The sequence below is a fragment of the Haplochromis burtoni genome, unplaced genomic scaffold (assembly GCF_018398535.1).
Source record: "Haplochromis burtoni strain Fernald_Lab_line unplaced genomic scaffold, NCSU_Asbu1 Contig_211, whole genome shotgun sequence".
Classification (NCBI taxonomy): Eukaryota; Metazoa; Chordata; class Actinopteri; order Cichliformes; family Cichlidae; genus Haplochromis; species Haplochromis burtoni.
The window spans coordinates 1008471-1025446 of NW_024582572.1; the positions used below are offsets into that span (position 1 = coordinate 1008471).

General features: G+C 41.4%; 1 protein-coding gene across 3 annotated transcripts in view; it reads left to right on the forward strand.

Moving 5' to 3' along the window:
• The first annotated feature begins 2294 nt into the window (after positions 1-2294).
• Positions 2295-16976, forward strand: part of LOC102309965 (PDZ domain-containing protein 4) — a 52496-nt gene continuing 37814 nt past the window's right edge. For 2 of the 3 annotated variants that reach the window (XM_005936620.3, XM_042226420.1), the window contains exons 1-2: positions 2295-2703; positions 3956-7804. In XM_005936620.3, the coding sequence (XP_005936682.1) occupies positions 7745-7804 (60 nt within the window). In that variant the 5' untranslated portion in view covers positions 2295-2703; positions 3956-7744. The remainder of the gene's footprint in view (positions 2704-3955; positions 7805-16976) is intronic. The other variant, XM_042226421.1, reaches the window with a different exon arrangement.

The window sequence follows — 16976 nt, forward strand, 5'->3', positions numbered from 1 at the left end:
GTTATGTTCTTAATATACATTAAGTAACATCATAAAACTGTTGTCGGTAGTTACTCTCATATACAACAGATAATGGTAGGAAACACACACACACACACACACACACACACACACACACACACACACACACACACACACACACACACACACACACACACACACACACACTGCAATCCTGTAGTTAAATTGTTGAAATGTTTGCTGCCCCTCCCCCTCTGAGCCATTATCTTTTGCCCTTTCTGTTTCTCTCCTTCCTTTCTTCTGCTGTCACCATGTTTCTCTCTTTTTCACCGCACACACACTCAGTAAAAGGGAAGCAGGCTGCCGTGGTAACAAAGACGAGAGGAAGGAAATGAAGACAAAGACAGAAGAAAATGAGAGAGATTGAGGACTTGAGAAATTCGGGTTTCATGGTTTTTATTCCTCCTCTGCAGCTGAGATGAAATTATTTAAAAAAGCCTCGGGAACATTAAAAATAGCAACAAAAAAGTGATGCTTTCACTAAGCTCAAAGGGCAGAAGCTCGAAGTTTAGCTAAAAATCTAAACTTTGTGGCATTAGAGAAGCAGCGGGATCATGAACTGGAATGTGATCAGGAAGATGAACGGAGGATTCATTTGGAATCAGGAATATGTGCACAATATGGATTTGGCTTCTTTCTCCCAATCATTTCTTCTCAAACTGCCACTTCAGGCAGGGCATGGATAATCAGGGGAGTAAAGGAGAATCTGATAAATCTCAGCTGAAAATAGATTTCAGCAACTCTCAGAACAACAAACAGCAGCAAGAGTCTGTGTTTCACAGTAAAGCACAAGGTGGACGAATGAGAGCCCTCGAACCCCAAACCAAAGGGAAACCGTTTACACGTGTTATCTCACATCTAACAAGGTTATCAGTCAAGAAAGTCTCCAACTCCGCTTTTGTGTCATGTTAATGACACAGATCCCTCGAGACTCACAGAACTAAATGATTTCTTATGCTGTGCAGATAGAGAGGAGAAGACGGTGAATGGCAGCTGATGATCACAGGGCTACATCTGTGCCAGCATCATGCACACGCCTACACCAGGGACACCAACATACATGTGATCCAGAGAAACACTGGAAATTAATATTATTCTCACAAATGATCTGACCTCAGGGAAGAATATAAACCGAGCCGAGGCTCATCCCCTGCTGTTCCCCGGGACTTCATCCTCTTCTCTCCTCTGCTTGCCTTCAGCCCACAAGGCAGATGGCTGCGCCCCACTGAGCCTGGTGCTGCTGGAGGTGTGTTCCTGCTAAAGGGGAGTTCTTCCTCCCCACTGCTAATTCTGTCTATGTACAGTGTAGAGAGCCTTGACATAACTGTTGGTGTGATCAGTGAGGACGTCATCAGACTGATGCAGACTACTTCTGCTGCTGTGTCATTTGTCTTTTTGGGTGTTTATGTGCATAAATTATGACCTGAATTACTTTTTACAGAGAATTAATTAATACCATTAAATTGCCTTCTGTTAAGGCTAATGGGGTTACTGGTTTATTGGACTGGAACCAATTTATACCCGTGTCTGTATGGTGTGTTTGTATGTGCACAGTAATCGGTGTACTGTTGTCTTCATTTTGAATCATAAATCATCCTCGGTCTTAAATCAGCTGTTTTAAATCCTCCCACATTTAAGACCACTTTCTTCTGATTGGCTGCCCCTCAGCATCAGAGGGTTTGACGAGCAGGTGGGTGGGGCATCTGTACTGACAGTCAGAGACTGAGATGCAGGAGATGAACTGAGTGTTTCACAGAGTATGCTGGACTAAGACACGTAGGAGAGAAAGTAAGAATAATAAAGAAAATAAGTTCTACTTACAGATGTGTTTGGTTGCAGACTGCTTAAACTGTTTAAACTAGAAGATTTATTGTAAATATGGGATAAATACATTAGTGTATTCTGGCTGCTATCAGTGGGTCTCAAACCCCCCACACATGCCTGCTGTGTTCTTTACTGTGATTTTTTTCGTCTGACACGTTGACCGTCCTCTGCAGGAGGAAGAAGCCGGCCGTATAAAACTCAAATGTTCCTGCTGGTTTAAACTGTTAAAGTTGACATTTTGAAGATAAGAGGATTCCTCCTGACAAACAGCATGCACATGCAGATAACAGTCTGCTCGATGTTCTTTTAACCACAAAGACAACACAAAAAAATGTTTACATGCATGCACGCTGAGTAAGAGTTGAATGTCAGAGAGATAAATGAACAGGTGAAGAACAATAAGAAGAAGAGACGAAAAAAAAGGAAAGATGGGAGGGCGGACAGAGCAGGTGGGAGGGAGAAGCGGAGGAGGAGGAAAGAGGCATCGTGGAGGGGAAAATTAATTGCCCGCTGCAGGTTATTGGCTGGCTGCACCGCCACGGAGGCTGCTGTTGTTCCAGCGTGGGGAGGATGCTGCAGAAGAAGAGAGAGCGGCGAGCAGAGAGCTGCAGATCTCTGCTGATTCCTGATGCACCGCCGGCTCCTTTTCATCCGTCTGTAGAGAGCCACGGCCGCTCAGACTGGGAGGGAAACGCCACAAATCTGTTTTAATTTGGAAGAAAGCAGAAGGAAGACAAGCAGGTGGGGACACAAGTGTGCCGGTTTTACCCACTTCAGGATCACCTTCTGTGGGAGGAGAAGGCGACTGATTCCCCGGGGGAAATCAGGGAGTGGACGGTTCCCAAAACATCTGGAAAGGTGCAGCTGGAAATATTCTTTAAATGAGATTTAAAATGAAATCACTTTGGCTAAATCCTGTTTAGATTTGCTTTTTCTTCCAGGGGGGGCTTTGGAGTTTCTGAATTTTACTTCTTCTTGTAAAGCTGAACTTAAAAAATCATCTTCTTATCCATCTGCAGTTTCAATTCCTAAATATTTTATCTATGAAAGTCTTATTTTCTGCTATTCCAGTGCAGTAAATTGTCTTTTATAACTGGGATGCTTTAACAAAGCTGAGATGAAACATTCTTCATGATCTTATTTGATCGACTGATTATTTTCTCGATTTCTCCCAGAATGTCAGAGTCGGTAGGTTTGCATGACTGAACTTCAGGTTTTGATCCTTCAAGTTAAAGACAGATCCACAAATCCACAAATCTTGCAGTTTGACAAACTGAGCCTGAACATTGTTGGTAAATTTTATTCAGTGTTTACTGATTTACTGTTGATTTATTCAGTGATTTCCAAATCACGCTTTCTGCCTTGAAAAAAAAATCCCCACCATTTAAAATCGTTTATGGTTTATCTGCATTCCTGCTCTCACCAACAGCTGTGAGCTGATGAGCAGTGAGTGGTCTCATGTCGTGGATAAACCTCTTCTTAGGTAAAATACTTTGTAGCAACATTAGTATGAAATGTCAGCGTTAGCTGCTGTTCATCTGCAAACCACTTTGGAACCCACCCCCACCCTTTCACACTGTCTGACTGAATCGGTGTCATATCTGATGTTTGGCTTTCTGAGGTTAGAGTGAAATGAAAGGGCGGGGTGTCAGAACAGAGCTATACCTACAAATGCTGCGAGAAAACAGGATTGTGGTTGTTTTGCGACAGTTTTCTGCTTTAACAGTCCGATCGCACAGATTTACCTTTCAGTCCGATTTGAAGTTCAAAGGTTGACATATTTTCACTGGATTGACTCCTGAAAATAACTGACAGGATGAGCATGTCTGTGGGTCTGAAAGGTCAGCTGCACTGATAATCTCTCGCAGGGCAAAAAACTCAATGACATTCGAACAAAAACAAAAAGCTTAAAATGGAAAAGATTAAAAGATTTTGAGCAGCGAGATCAGCTTTTGGCTGCAGACATGTGAGTCTATTCGCTGCTCTGAGCAGAAGGACAAAGAACAAATTCATAGAAATTCAGAGAAATGAGCAAAAACCAAGCCTGTGTGTGTTCATGTGCTCATTCAAGAACCTCTTTCTCTCTGTTTTTCTGCGTCTCTGTGTCCAGGAGCGAGACTAAGCCGGATTTAACCTCTGTAGAGAAATGACGGAGCAGCAGAGGAAATCAAAGGATGAAAGAATAGAGGAGGAGAAAGGAGAGAAGGCCGGTACTCTCAGGGTCTAGCTCCTCTCAGAAAACCTGCTGGCTGCTCCTGGAGGAGGATTTTTTGGGGAGATTACGCGGAGATAAAGTCAGCTTCATGGCAGACAGAGGGCGACTGTTTGAGGCTGAAGTTTGCTGAAACAAAGCCGGTCTTCACCTGTGTGGATTATCTCACCTGGAGGAGGATTTTTGGGGATTGAGGAGTTCACAAATTGATTTTTCTTTCTGGTCGACAAAGATTTAAAGATGCTTGGAATTCAGTGTGGTGACCTAAACACTGGAAATTTCATCGACTGAGGAAAATAATTCGTGTAATTTTCTGTTTAGTGGCACATTTGTAAAATACAGATCCAGCAGCCTTGGGTCATTTGCTGAATTAGACGCACGTAACTGAAAAACAAAGTGTCAAAAAGGGATTTTGAGAAATTCCCAGAATGGCATCTCTCCATTTAAACGCCTTTCACGCTGCAGTTTTTCTCTCCCTCTGTTTGTTTCCTGTGAACACACTTTTTTAATCCTCTCTCTTTGTCTGGGTGCATGTCTTTTGCTCCTTTTCCCTCTGAGACGTCTGACAGGAATCCTGTGCTGGATCAGGGTGCATAAAACAGGTGCTGATGACAGATAACAGGTGCAGAGAGGCGCAGGTAGACTCTGATAAAGCCAGATAACTGATGCTCGGTGACAGAAGCAGCAGGTGATACAGGCTGAATGTGCTTCTGCAGAGAGTCGATCCTGTCTGTCATCTTTCTGCAGGCTAATCGAGGACCGTCTGTGGGCGAGGTGGGCGGTGATAAAACCGGAGGGAGACGCTGTTCTCTGCAAAAAACCAACATGCAAAAGGAGAAAAGTTAAACAGCCCCGAGCAGCAAGTGAGCAATAAATCTTTACTTAGAATGAAAAAGTGAAGGAAAAGATTCAGAAACTGCAAAGCGCTGATTTATAAAACAACCTTTTACACAGAAACATGCAGGCACAGGAAACACCTGTCAGTAAATATTCATCATCAGATTATTTTGGAGCTCACAGGTTTGTCTTTGAAGAAACTTCAGCTCTTTAACACAATAAAATAGTTTGCAAAACTAAATGTGCTTCGAGACTTTGCAGCTAAATTTAGATTTTCTGGGGGAGGAACAGCAAAAAGGACTGAAATCAGGCTCAAGGAGGAAACAACATGTGATATTCAACTGGATATTAAAACACACAGACATAAACTGAGAGACGCAAAGTGCACGTGGCAGAGACCGATGTGAGCCGTTAGTGAACCAGCAGGAAATGTATTTTTAAACTTTATAGTAGACACACAAAAGTGGCCAAAAGTGCACAAAAATGACAGATTTACTGATATAACATGGGAGCATTTTCCATCTGCACACATCAAAGCTGAGTGCAAACGTAACACTTTAGATGGAAACGCTGGATTCAGAGAGGAGAGGCTGAAATGTGGAGTCACTGCTAAAAGCACAAATGCTGCTTCTCCTTTCTGACCCTACAAACGCATCATTAATGCCACAGTGCTCAAAGCATTCAGCTCTAAACACAACCAACCTTTCAAAAAACACAAATGCACAAACTTTGATACGTAAAGTAAAAAACAAATCTCTTGTTTGGTTTGTTAGGTGAGCGGTTTGGGTATAAAACCACATTTTAAAGTTGAAACAGTAGAAACAGATGCTGGCTGTTTCAAAAGAAAAAGAAAGTACTTTTACTTCTGCACAGACACGATCAGCTCGACTTTTGGACAATGTTTACAGAGGAGCCGCGGGCTTCTTATTTCTTGTGGTGATTCAAACCCTCAGATGAATTATTGAGAGCTCTTGATCCTCTCTCATCAAGAAACGGTTCCAATCTTTTATTGAAGCTCTTGGCGTTTTTTCAATATTTCAAAATTTCTGACACAAGCCAGCAGCCTGTTAGAGTCAGATTGGGGGAGAAGGAACGTCGCTCTAAACGCTCACTGATGTTCACATGAATTATTGAAGCGAACTGAAAACAGTTTACAACCGGGAGAAGAGTTCTTTTCTTCAGTTCTTATTAACCGTCACAGGCCTAGATTCCAAACGCACCTCAGGAGACACACAAACTAACATTTAGCTGGAGAGTTTTTGTTAGATTAGAGGCTCAGATTTAACCCATTTTGGAAAAGCAGGAAAAAGAATTTTTTAAGCTAAGAACCTTTTCCTTCCTCTTTGCAGGAACACACACTTTATTTAACCAAACCAACAGAGATCACACAAACGTCATCCTTCACTGAGTTTGAAGTTTGTCGTCTACAAACTTTCAGCTGTTACATTTACTCTAAACAGAAGCTGAAAACACACAATTTGCAGTCACTTTCTTCTCCATCAGCTTTCCTGCGCTCATCATTTTTTAAAAGCACCACGATTTGGATCTATTCTGTTTTTATTCATCACTCTCGCAGAAGCTACCAAATTTATTCAAAACAGAGAGAGAAGCAATTTGTTTGGTCATAAAGATAAAATATTCAGTGCAAGAAAAAATCAAACTGTTTCTGCTGCAAACATCCAACAAAGTGAAGCTTAAGTTGATTTAAACTATTTGATATTTGCACTGAGACTACAGCTGAATGATGCTGTAAGCACACATGTACACTCTCCCTGTGGGAGCCGTGAACCAGCACTCGGACTTCATCCTTCCATCAGGAGAGATTCAGCCGCTGTTCGTTTTTGCTTAAACAAACTGAACTGATTTTTCATGTTAACAGTTTCAAGCACAAACCAGAGATCGCCTTCCTCCTCCTCCTCCTCCTCCTCCTCCTCCTCTTTCCCCCTGTAGGGCTGAAACAATCTACCGTGCATGAATAAAAATTAATTTTGATGAAAAGTGTCTCGCCTCCTCGCTGGCCGCAGGACACCAGATAAAAGCTGTTTACTGCAAGGAGCAACAGAACGCAGCCTTTTTACGACAAAAACGGAGCTGAACGGCGTTTGTGCTGCTTTTGTCTTCGTTTCATCATTATTTCTGCTTGTGAGTGGGAAACAGTGAGAAACAGAGAAGTGGGTTTTACTTTTGTCTTTAGAGCAGAAAAGAGGACACGACGCAAACTCAGCTTGACTCTCAGCTGGGGTTTCCCTTTCTTGTCTTTGAAAGAGAACTTGTGACTTTGAGCTGATAAAAGGAGCTGCACATGTTTGGAGACACTTCTGGGGCTTCTCAGATGAAGTGGAAATCTCACTTTACTGTATAAAAACTACAAGTACCCTACTTTGGTGCATATTTGTCTAAAAACTGACTGAGTTTGAAGAACAAGCACAGATCTGCTATACAGCTTTTACCTGTTTGAAATAAATCAGCATAAATTTGAATCATTTTTTGATACATTTCTTGACAGATTTCCTCGCAGCCTTATGGTTAACACAAAGAACAAGAATAAAACTTTTTAGATACACGATCTTCATCACAGAATAAAGATTTCACTTCGTTTTGGCTCAAACCTGATGATTTGATGTCAGTTTGGAACCTCATTTTAGGCCAAAGGTCAGTGGGTGATTAAAAAAGGTTAAACAAGCAAGATCGCGAACACTGACCCGGACACATCAGATTTGGAGGTCAAAGGTCAGACAGACAAGCTGGATTATCGATACGGACTGGCAGCTGTTTCCTGAGGGACCTGCGGTGACAGAGAACAGACGACAGAGATTCAGATCAAGAGGACAGACAGACCAAGACGCCATCATGGGCTGCAACATGTGCGTGGTCAAACGTCCAGAGGAGCAGTACAGGATCATGTTCCAGGTAAGAAATCTGAGTGCTGGTGGCTGAAGCTTAAGCTGCTAAAAATGCTCAGTTTATTTTATGATGTAAGCATTTTTGAGGGGCAGCCAATCAGAAGAAAGTTAAAAAAGGACATCAGAATGGCTCATTTCAGATACGGATGTGTATCATCTGAACGGTGAAACTTGCAAAGATATACCAGTTATTAAAGAACTGAGGCAGAGCAAAAGTTTGGTGTTTGCCTTTGAACCGTGCAGTGGGATAAAGTCCAAAGATTAAAGAAGGAGATAAAAATAAATGCAGATGGATTTAGGATTCATGAGCGCTCACAGCTGAGAGGCGAGGTGGAGAATGTGAATTCATCAGCTTTGGTTTCAGAGAGAGAAACGAAGGTTGAGTAAAGACTGTGTGTTTGTGTGTGTTGATACAAAGTGTGGCACCATTCATCACTGCAGCTCGGTCCAGTTACTCTGTAAAGGTCGCGGTGTTATTCTGTCCAGTGGAGGCTGAAAGTCACGAGAGACTCAGCTTTCAGCGCGTTTGTGGAAACATAATCCGATTCTGTCCTTGTAATTTGCTTTTTTAGCATTTCTCTCAAATGAATCCTAATTCTGTTGGCACTTCATTGATCATGTTATGAGGATTATTTATTTTTCAGGAATGAAACAACCAGTTCATGACTCCAGATTTACCTCACAAGACAGCTGAATTTTATTACAGTTTAAAAGATAAATGAAACCTCTGATGTTTTCCATTCACAAAGACTCTTTTCAAACTTTAACATTACAGTTTTGGTTGCTGTTTTCTTGGGCGTATTTGGGTTGTCTGACGATAGCTAAAACAACTGGCAAGAAGTACTCATGAAACAAACAGACATACTAATAATGGGAATTTCACTCACCATAACTCCATAGCAGCACATATTGTTTTTATATAATTGCATAATAAACAGCACAAAGTCCAGTTTATTACAAGTTTACAATGATACGATAACCAGTGTAAATGACATTGAAGAGTGCTCTCCTGAGAATAAAAGCTAAATAAAATAAAATGGGTAAGTTTCTTTAGACCTGACTCCTGATGAACAGGATATTGTGAGTTCAATAGTTTTCCAGAGGAACGAGCTGTATTGAAGTAAATGCTTCAATGAAGTAAATGCTTGTTGTCTGTGGTTCTAAGTCATGACTGGAACTGTCCATGGTGCTGATTCGGTTAGAAAGACTTGTTGTCTGTGGTTCTATGACTGGAACTGTCCATGGTGCTGATTCGGTTAGAAAGACTTGTTGTCTGTGGTTCTATGACTGGAACTGTCCATGGTGCTGAAACGAGTCAGACTTTTCTTCTTACATCACTGCTCCTACATCTGTCTCATTTTAGTCAAGCAGGTTTGTTGTACTTTGTAAAGTCCAGTTTATATACTGCCTATCTTTATTCTTACCTTATACAGAGTGCTTAAAACTACATAGCATAATAAAACAATGAAATACGTAATATGTAATTTAAAATATGTACTGAAAGGATTTCATTGACAAAAGATTAGATTCTGGGTGAAAACTTCATTAACTTGTTGTTGTGCTCATTCAGTGATGAAAGAATTTGATATTTACATAAACTTAGCTTTTACTTTCCAACTTTGAGAACTGTATAGAGTCAAATACCAACAAGCTATGAACAAGTGTTTAGGAGTGAGTAGCTCTACTGAACTGCACTGTATTATTCAAAGAGTTGTTTCTTTTACTTAGCTAGCTAACAGGGTAAACGTCAGAGTGAACATAACTGGCTCCTTTGAACACAGAGAGTTAAAGTGAGCATGTGTGAAAATGTTACACATGGAGCAGAGCTCAGTCAGAATGAATGAAGTCAGTGACACAACATGAAATATACATGAACACACGTGGTTACTGCAGCTGAAATTCTAATTGGTTAAAATAAGGCACACACGCACACACACACACACACACACACACACACACACACAGATAGAGAATAAATACTGAACAGGAACCTGAACTCAGGCACAAAATGTTTTACAAAGACACACACACAGATAGAGAATAAATACTGAACAGGAACCTGAACTCAGGCACAAAATGTTTTACAAAGAGTAACTTAATTCATAATGTGGAGATTCAAATCAATTCAGTTATATGTATGGCACTAAATCACAACACCAGTCACCTCAAGGAGCTTTATATTGTACAGTATATCCTATAATAATAGATACAGAGAAAAACCCAACAATCATATGACCCCCTATGAGCAAGCACTTTGGCGACAGTGGGAAGGAAAAACTCCCTTTTAACAGGAAGAAACCTCCGGCAGAACCAGGCTCAGGGAGGGGCGGGGCCATCTGCTGTGATTGGTTGGGGTGAGAGAAGGAAGACAGGATAAAGACATGCTGTGGAAGAGAGACAGAGGTTAATAACAGATATGATTCAATGCAGAGAGGTCTGTTAACACATAGAGACTGAAGAAGAAAAACTCAATGCATCATGGGAATCCCCGAGCAGCCTACGTCTATTGCAGCATAACTAAGGGAGTGGACTTTTAAATACTCTAGGAACAACAAGTAGGCCTGCAGAGCGAGAGCGAAGTGCTCTAATAGGGTGATATGGTACTACAAGGTCATTAAGATAAGATGGGGCCTGATTATTTAAGACCTTGTATGTGAGGAGCAGGATTTTGAATTCTGGATTTAACAGGAAGCCAAAACAGGAGAAATCTGCTCTCTTTCTAGTCCCTGTCAGGACTCTTGCTGCAGCATTTTGGATCAGCTGAAGGCTTTTCAGTGAGTTTTTAGGACTTCCTGATAATAATGAATTACAGTCGTCCAGCCTGGAAGTAATAAATGCATGAACTAGTACATCCTACAATAATACAGGAAAAAGCCCAACAATCAAACAACCCCGTGTGAGTAAGCACTTGGCAAGAGTGGGAAGGAAAAACTCCCATTTTAAAGGAAGAACCAGTCCCTTCAGTTAAACTGAATAAGAATCTGTGCTGTTAGTTATAAACTGGCCATATGATTCTCATCTTTGTGAGAAACTAACATCACAGATTTCAAGATTAAATGCTGAAGGATTTCTCTCATACATATTTTTCATGTTACCATCATTAATCAGCGCAGGTGAGTTCACTGACATAGTCACCGCCCTCTGTGGCAGATCCCTGTGGGTGGATGTGGGATTGTACTGCCAGACTCACCTCTACAGCACTGTGCGAAGGTCTGGGGTAGTTCCTGTGGAATAGAATAGAATAGAATAGAATAGAATAGAATAATCCTTTGGGGAAATTTGGTTGTATCAGCAGCAAAAACACATATACAAACAGAACAGAAACACAATTTTTACATATTTACATCATAGACAATAGTTACCAAAACAGTACTGTACAGTTATTACAATTAGAGTACAGATAGGTGGCAAACCCAGGTTGTAGAGTGCAAACAGAGCAGGATACTGAACGGTGTTTAAATAGTTTAATGAATAATTAGAAAAGTGCAGATTGTGTGATTGTATCTGTGGATTAAAAAGTAGACATGTGACTTCCAGTAAGTTAGTGTATATAAACTGAGAAAAGTAATGTGCAAGTTCTAACAGTAGAAGTTGTTACAGCACTGATGTTAACATCTATGTTTGTTGGGAGCAGTTTTGATTGTACAGTCTGACAGCTGCAGGGAGGAAGGACTAGCAGGCTTGGATGGCAAAGGATGTCCTCTAACATCAAGGAGATCACACTACTCAGCCTCCCTGGAAAAGTGTGCACCGTGTACTGTTACTTGTTCTTGAGTGGAGTGGAGAGAGAAGCAGAAAAAACAAAGTTGTTGATTTACTGGCAGATCTGCTTCTGTGTGTGTGAGGTGTGTGTGGTAAAGTGAAGAACAAGATAAAGGATTTAAGTGGCTGGATGAACGTCCTCCACTTAGAAGCTCGGTGATTCGGGAGGAGCTAAGAGTAGAGCTGCTCCTCCTCTGCACTGAAAGGACCAGCTGAGCTGTGGACTCTGATGAGGATGCATGAGGTGTTTTTGGACATGTCCAGATACAGGACATGCTGCAGAGATTACAGCTCATTTGTGGCTTGGAAATACCCACCGAGCAAAGTAACGTCGGAGTGACATCTTTAATAAGTCATTTTTGGATGTACAATTTTGGTCCTCTGAAGGGTTTGTTCTCTAAGGCCTGACGACGCCTTTTTTTCAACATCTACTGAACATCGAGTGCTGACGTCTGTAGGACCTCCGTGTACAGGCTGTTCATAGTCCAAATGTGGTCGATGGGGACGTCTTTTATACTGCTTCTATAGACTCTATATGTTTCCAGGTGTTCTGTAGACAAACAGTTATGTGTGAAGGAATGCAGAGTGATCAGCCTCCACGGTGGGTTTGGAGCAGAAATGTCTCCAGCTTCTCACAGGCAGCTTCAAAATGCGATGAGATGATTTGTTATGCACAGGTCTCTAATTTGTGAAACATAACTGGAGAAATGACCATAATCATAAATAAAATGTGTGACTAACTGCAAATTTAACAGCATTTTCTTAGAGACACAATTAGCTTAGCCAAATGAAAACATTTCAGGACGCACGAATGACATGAATTTAAAGCTGAAAATGGAGACGACTGTTAGAGGTATTATTTTTGTCATTATCATCATGAACATTTTTATGTAGGAACTAAATTCCACAGACAGATAACACCACACTGACACCACACGGCCAGCAGACACAGGCTCCCTCTCTGTGGCACACAGGCCTGTTTATCAGGGCATCCACACAGTTCTAATGGAGGTAAATATTTTACAGCAGTGAGTCTGAATCTTTGGTCATAAAGCAGCAGCTCGGCTTCTGTTGCTGTATTAAACCTTATATTGTGGTAGTAATGTTCACAGAGTCACAGTAAGACCTGACTGACCTACATCTCACACACACACACACACACACACACACACACACACACACACACACACACACACACACACACACACACACACACACACACACAGACTCCTCTGAGGGTTGTGCTTTCCTGCCGTCTCGATGATTGTTAGACATCATTACTGCCTCCACTAGGTCACCTTAGGAGAAACACACAGACACACACCTGGATTCACATACATTATAGAACAGTGTTGGCCTGATTGATCTGAGCTCTCAGGGAGTTACAAGACTTCTGCAACACACACACGCACACACACACACACACACACACACACACACACACACACACACACACACACACAGAGTGCCACCTTCCTGTGTTATACACCTCCCCCATCCGAATAAAGTGTTTTTGTTCATGATCCGGTCTTGGTGGAGTGATCACGGTCGAATCTTTTTTTCGTTCTTCTTAGAACAAAACTAAACATCCAGTTTGCTAAAGAAATGAGGCAGGACCCAGCTGTAGCTTTCTTCATGTGTTTAAAATAAAGAAACGACTGTTCTGGCCAACAGCAACCTCAGACTGAAAATTGTGTTCGTTATTACATCAAAGAAAAATGATCACAAGTTGTTGTACAGAGATGAAACCACCTCTGTGTTTTTATTGTACGTTCATCTGTCAGCTCACTTGTTTGTTCTCCCTGCTGCACACTCATGGATTTAGGTTTACAGATGTGCTCAAAATGACCTGCTTTAGTTTAAATCGATCGTCGGGAAGGTGATTTAAAGATTCCTCGATGGTCTAATTTGATGCCACAGATGCTGGAGAACATTATTCTTGTTTATTATTATTATTCTTGTTCCTCTTTCTTGTGTTCTGTTTTTGGTTTTCCATTTTGTTCACAAATTTAATTTCAAAATGTTTTTTTTTTACTTGAGCCACAGTGAGTGTGTCAGGAGAAATTATAATCAGAAGCTCTGTTATTTCAGTGTCACTTTTTCTTTCTTTCTTTCTAAACATCATTTATAACTCAGTGGGACAACTTGGACAACTGTCCTTTACATCCTGTTTTTAAAAGCTGTCCTTTCAGGCTTCCTCTTTGGACAAAATTGTTTCAGTTTCTTCCGTCCAACTTTCTCCTTTTTTCGTGCCTTAGAGGTCTCGGGGCTTCTCTCTGAAACATCATCACCACTTCCTCCACTTCAGCTGGAGGTAAATGTGTTTCCTATGTAGAGAAATGGGAGCATGGCAGTATGCAGAAGGCTGTTGGTTCATAATGAGTCTCATTTACTAGCCGGCTCATGGTGGTGAGAACAAAACAGGCCGGTCCACATGATTCAAGAGTCTGATGGCAATTTTGTGTTTCCACTTGTTTCTTTGTGCAGGGAAACGATGTTTGCACACACGTCAGTGAATGATTGTTTCAGACGTCTTGTGGCTATTTTCTGATGCAGCTTTGAAAAATGAAGCTCAGGTGCCAGCTTCATTTTAGAGAGAAGAGGCTTCCTCCTGCAACCCTTCCATACAAGCCACATTTGTTCAGTCTGTTTCTTACCATACTGTCATGACCTTTAACCTTTAACATGCTAACTGTGGCTTGTAGAGATGGAGCTCTTGGTTTTGTTGTTTCTTTTTTAGCTCCGCAGAGTCTGACCTTGGGGTTAATTTCAATTTACTGACTGTAACTTTAAATTAAAATCATTAAAGTCTGTTGGTGCTGGCCAAACCTCACTGATACAACACTAACAAGTAATCTCAAGGTCAAAGGGTCTCTTCCAGAAGCAACCGTGAGAGTTTGGAGCCTTTAATTAAATGATTATTTAAACCAAAGTCCCGTCTCCTACCTGGGCTATAAAAGCACTAACACTGGAATCCAGTCTGTTAGTGATGTTTCCTGTTCCACGTGCACATTCTTTGTTTTTACAGTCGTCTTTGTCAACTCCTGAGATTTAAATTGAATCCAATGAGGTCTTCAGTAAATTAATCCCCATTTCATACAAATTCTTGCTGTGTAGCATTTACTGTAACCAAGCGATTAGGTCAGCATCCTGCTTTGATTTATTGTCTGCATTTCACTTCCTGGTTTCATTTCAACTGCTTCAAGTTTATATTTGTACTTTGATGTTTTTCTCTTTTGTGGAAGGAATCCATTTGTACCCCAAATGCGAATGGGTGTTTGATTTGTCGATTAGTCATGCCTGCCAGCCGCAGCCTCTGGTTTGTCCAACACTGCCTCCGAACATTTGAACGGCCCTCTCGTGGCTTCAGGCTCCATCTGTCTGTCTGAAGCTAAACGACTGCCAGAAAGAAAAAAACCCTCAAAGTCTGAATGAAAATCAAATGTCCAGATTCAAACTGAGCAAATCAAAGAAGGTGTGTAAGTGTGTGTTACCCTCAGGGCTCAGCAGAGCTGTACAGGTGTGTGTGCTGAAGCTGGCGGCTGTTATTCTGATTTCTTTTTGATTTCATTTGATTTCCTCGATGCCCGGCCTGTCAGGAAACCACACAGCGAGTCCTTCCACACTCACAGTTGGATGAAGATGCACATAAATACACATAAATACACATAAATGCACATAAATGCACATAAATGCACACTGCCTTCTTTTGTTCTCTCTCAGTTCCATGTCTCTTTACATCTGTTACTGTATTGGCTTTGCTTCACTTTAGAATAGAATAGAATAGAATAGAATTCAACTTTATTGTCATTGCACATGCACAGGTACAGGGCAACGAAATGCAGTTTGCATCCATCCAGAAGTGCTTTAGTGATATAGATATATTACAATATATATTAGCAATAATATAGATATGTGAAGTATATTACAGAAATGGGTCTATTATGGTATGTTATAATGTACACGGTATGAAGTATGTTGTGAATATTCTATAACTATAAGTATGTACAGGCTGTAGTGAGTACAAGCTATGTACAGGCTATGAACAGGATATAAATATGAAAAACTATACAGAATATGAAATAAATAACTTTACAGAATCTGAGATATACAGCTATACAGAAATGGGAACTATGCAAGTTGTAAACAGTTGTAGGGTTAAAAATTATCGTATGTACAGAATGATTATTTACACAGAGCTATACAGTAGTGCAGTTAAGATAAGTGAGATATGTGGATAATTCTACAGAGGTATATAAAGTGCTGGTGGTTGTGAGTGGTGGTTCAGTCCATGTTATTATTGTGTGTTTGAGGGTACAGTTGTCCATTGTGGGTGTGTGTATGTTCAGTCCATGATGTTAACGTGGGTCAGATGTCAGGAGGCAGAGTTCAGGAGTCTGACAGCTGTGGGGAAGAAGCTGTTCCGGTACCTGGTGGTCTTAGTCCGGAGGCTCCTGTAGCGCCTCCCAGAGGGCAGGAGGGTGAAGAGTCCATGTGATGGGTGACTGGGGTCTTTGATGATTTTCCCAGCCCTTTTCAGACACCGCTTCCTGTAGATGTCTTTTATGGCAGGAAGTGGTGCTCCGGCGATGCGCTGGGCAGTTTTCACGACCCTCTGCAACGCCTTCCGGTCCGAGGCAGAGCAGTTCCCGTACCAGACTGTTATACAGTTGGTCAGGATGCTCTCGATGGTGCAACGATAGAAGTTCACCAGGATGTCTGAGGACAGGTGGTTCTTCCTCAGAGTCCTCAAGAAGAAGAGGCGCTGGTGAGCCTTCTTGACCAGCTTGGAGCAGTTGGTCGTCCAGATGAGATCCTCGGAGATGTGGACTCCCAGGACTCCACTTTAAATGCGTGTTTGACTAATTTCTTCACTTCCTGTTGACTAATTTTATTTTTGAATTGATCTCCAGACACGTTTTTTTTCCTCCCCCCTTTCTGGAACATCCCCACCCTCTCTTCTCCAACAACCTCTCAGCCTGCTTGCTTCTATAGTAACCCTGTCTTAAGTTGCTGCACATACAAAACACTAGAACTTGTTCTGTTTGTGTAGACACACAAGATTGATGCTGTCCCCTTATAAGAAACTCTGCAGTTGTGGAATAGGAAGGTTTTACTCGAGCAGCCAGGAGAGGGTTTGAGTGGGACAGTTTAGTTTGATCTGCATAACAGTGACAATGAATTTGTTGTGTGGGTAAAAACAACAGTAGTTTGTTGATGGACGTCTGTGGGTGTGTGACACAGATGAACTGCTTACTTACAATGCCGATGCTCAAACTGAAACCAGCTGCATAACTCACATTAAGCTTTTGCTTGTTCTTTGGATCAGAAATATTACATGTTATCATAAATACGTTGGCTACAGTCGAAACTTCAGACATGCAGTTATGAGTCTTATAGAGAGTTTAACATGGAAG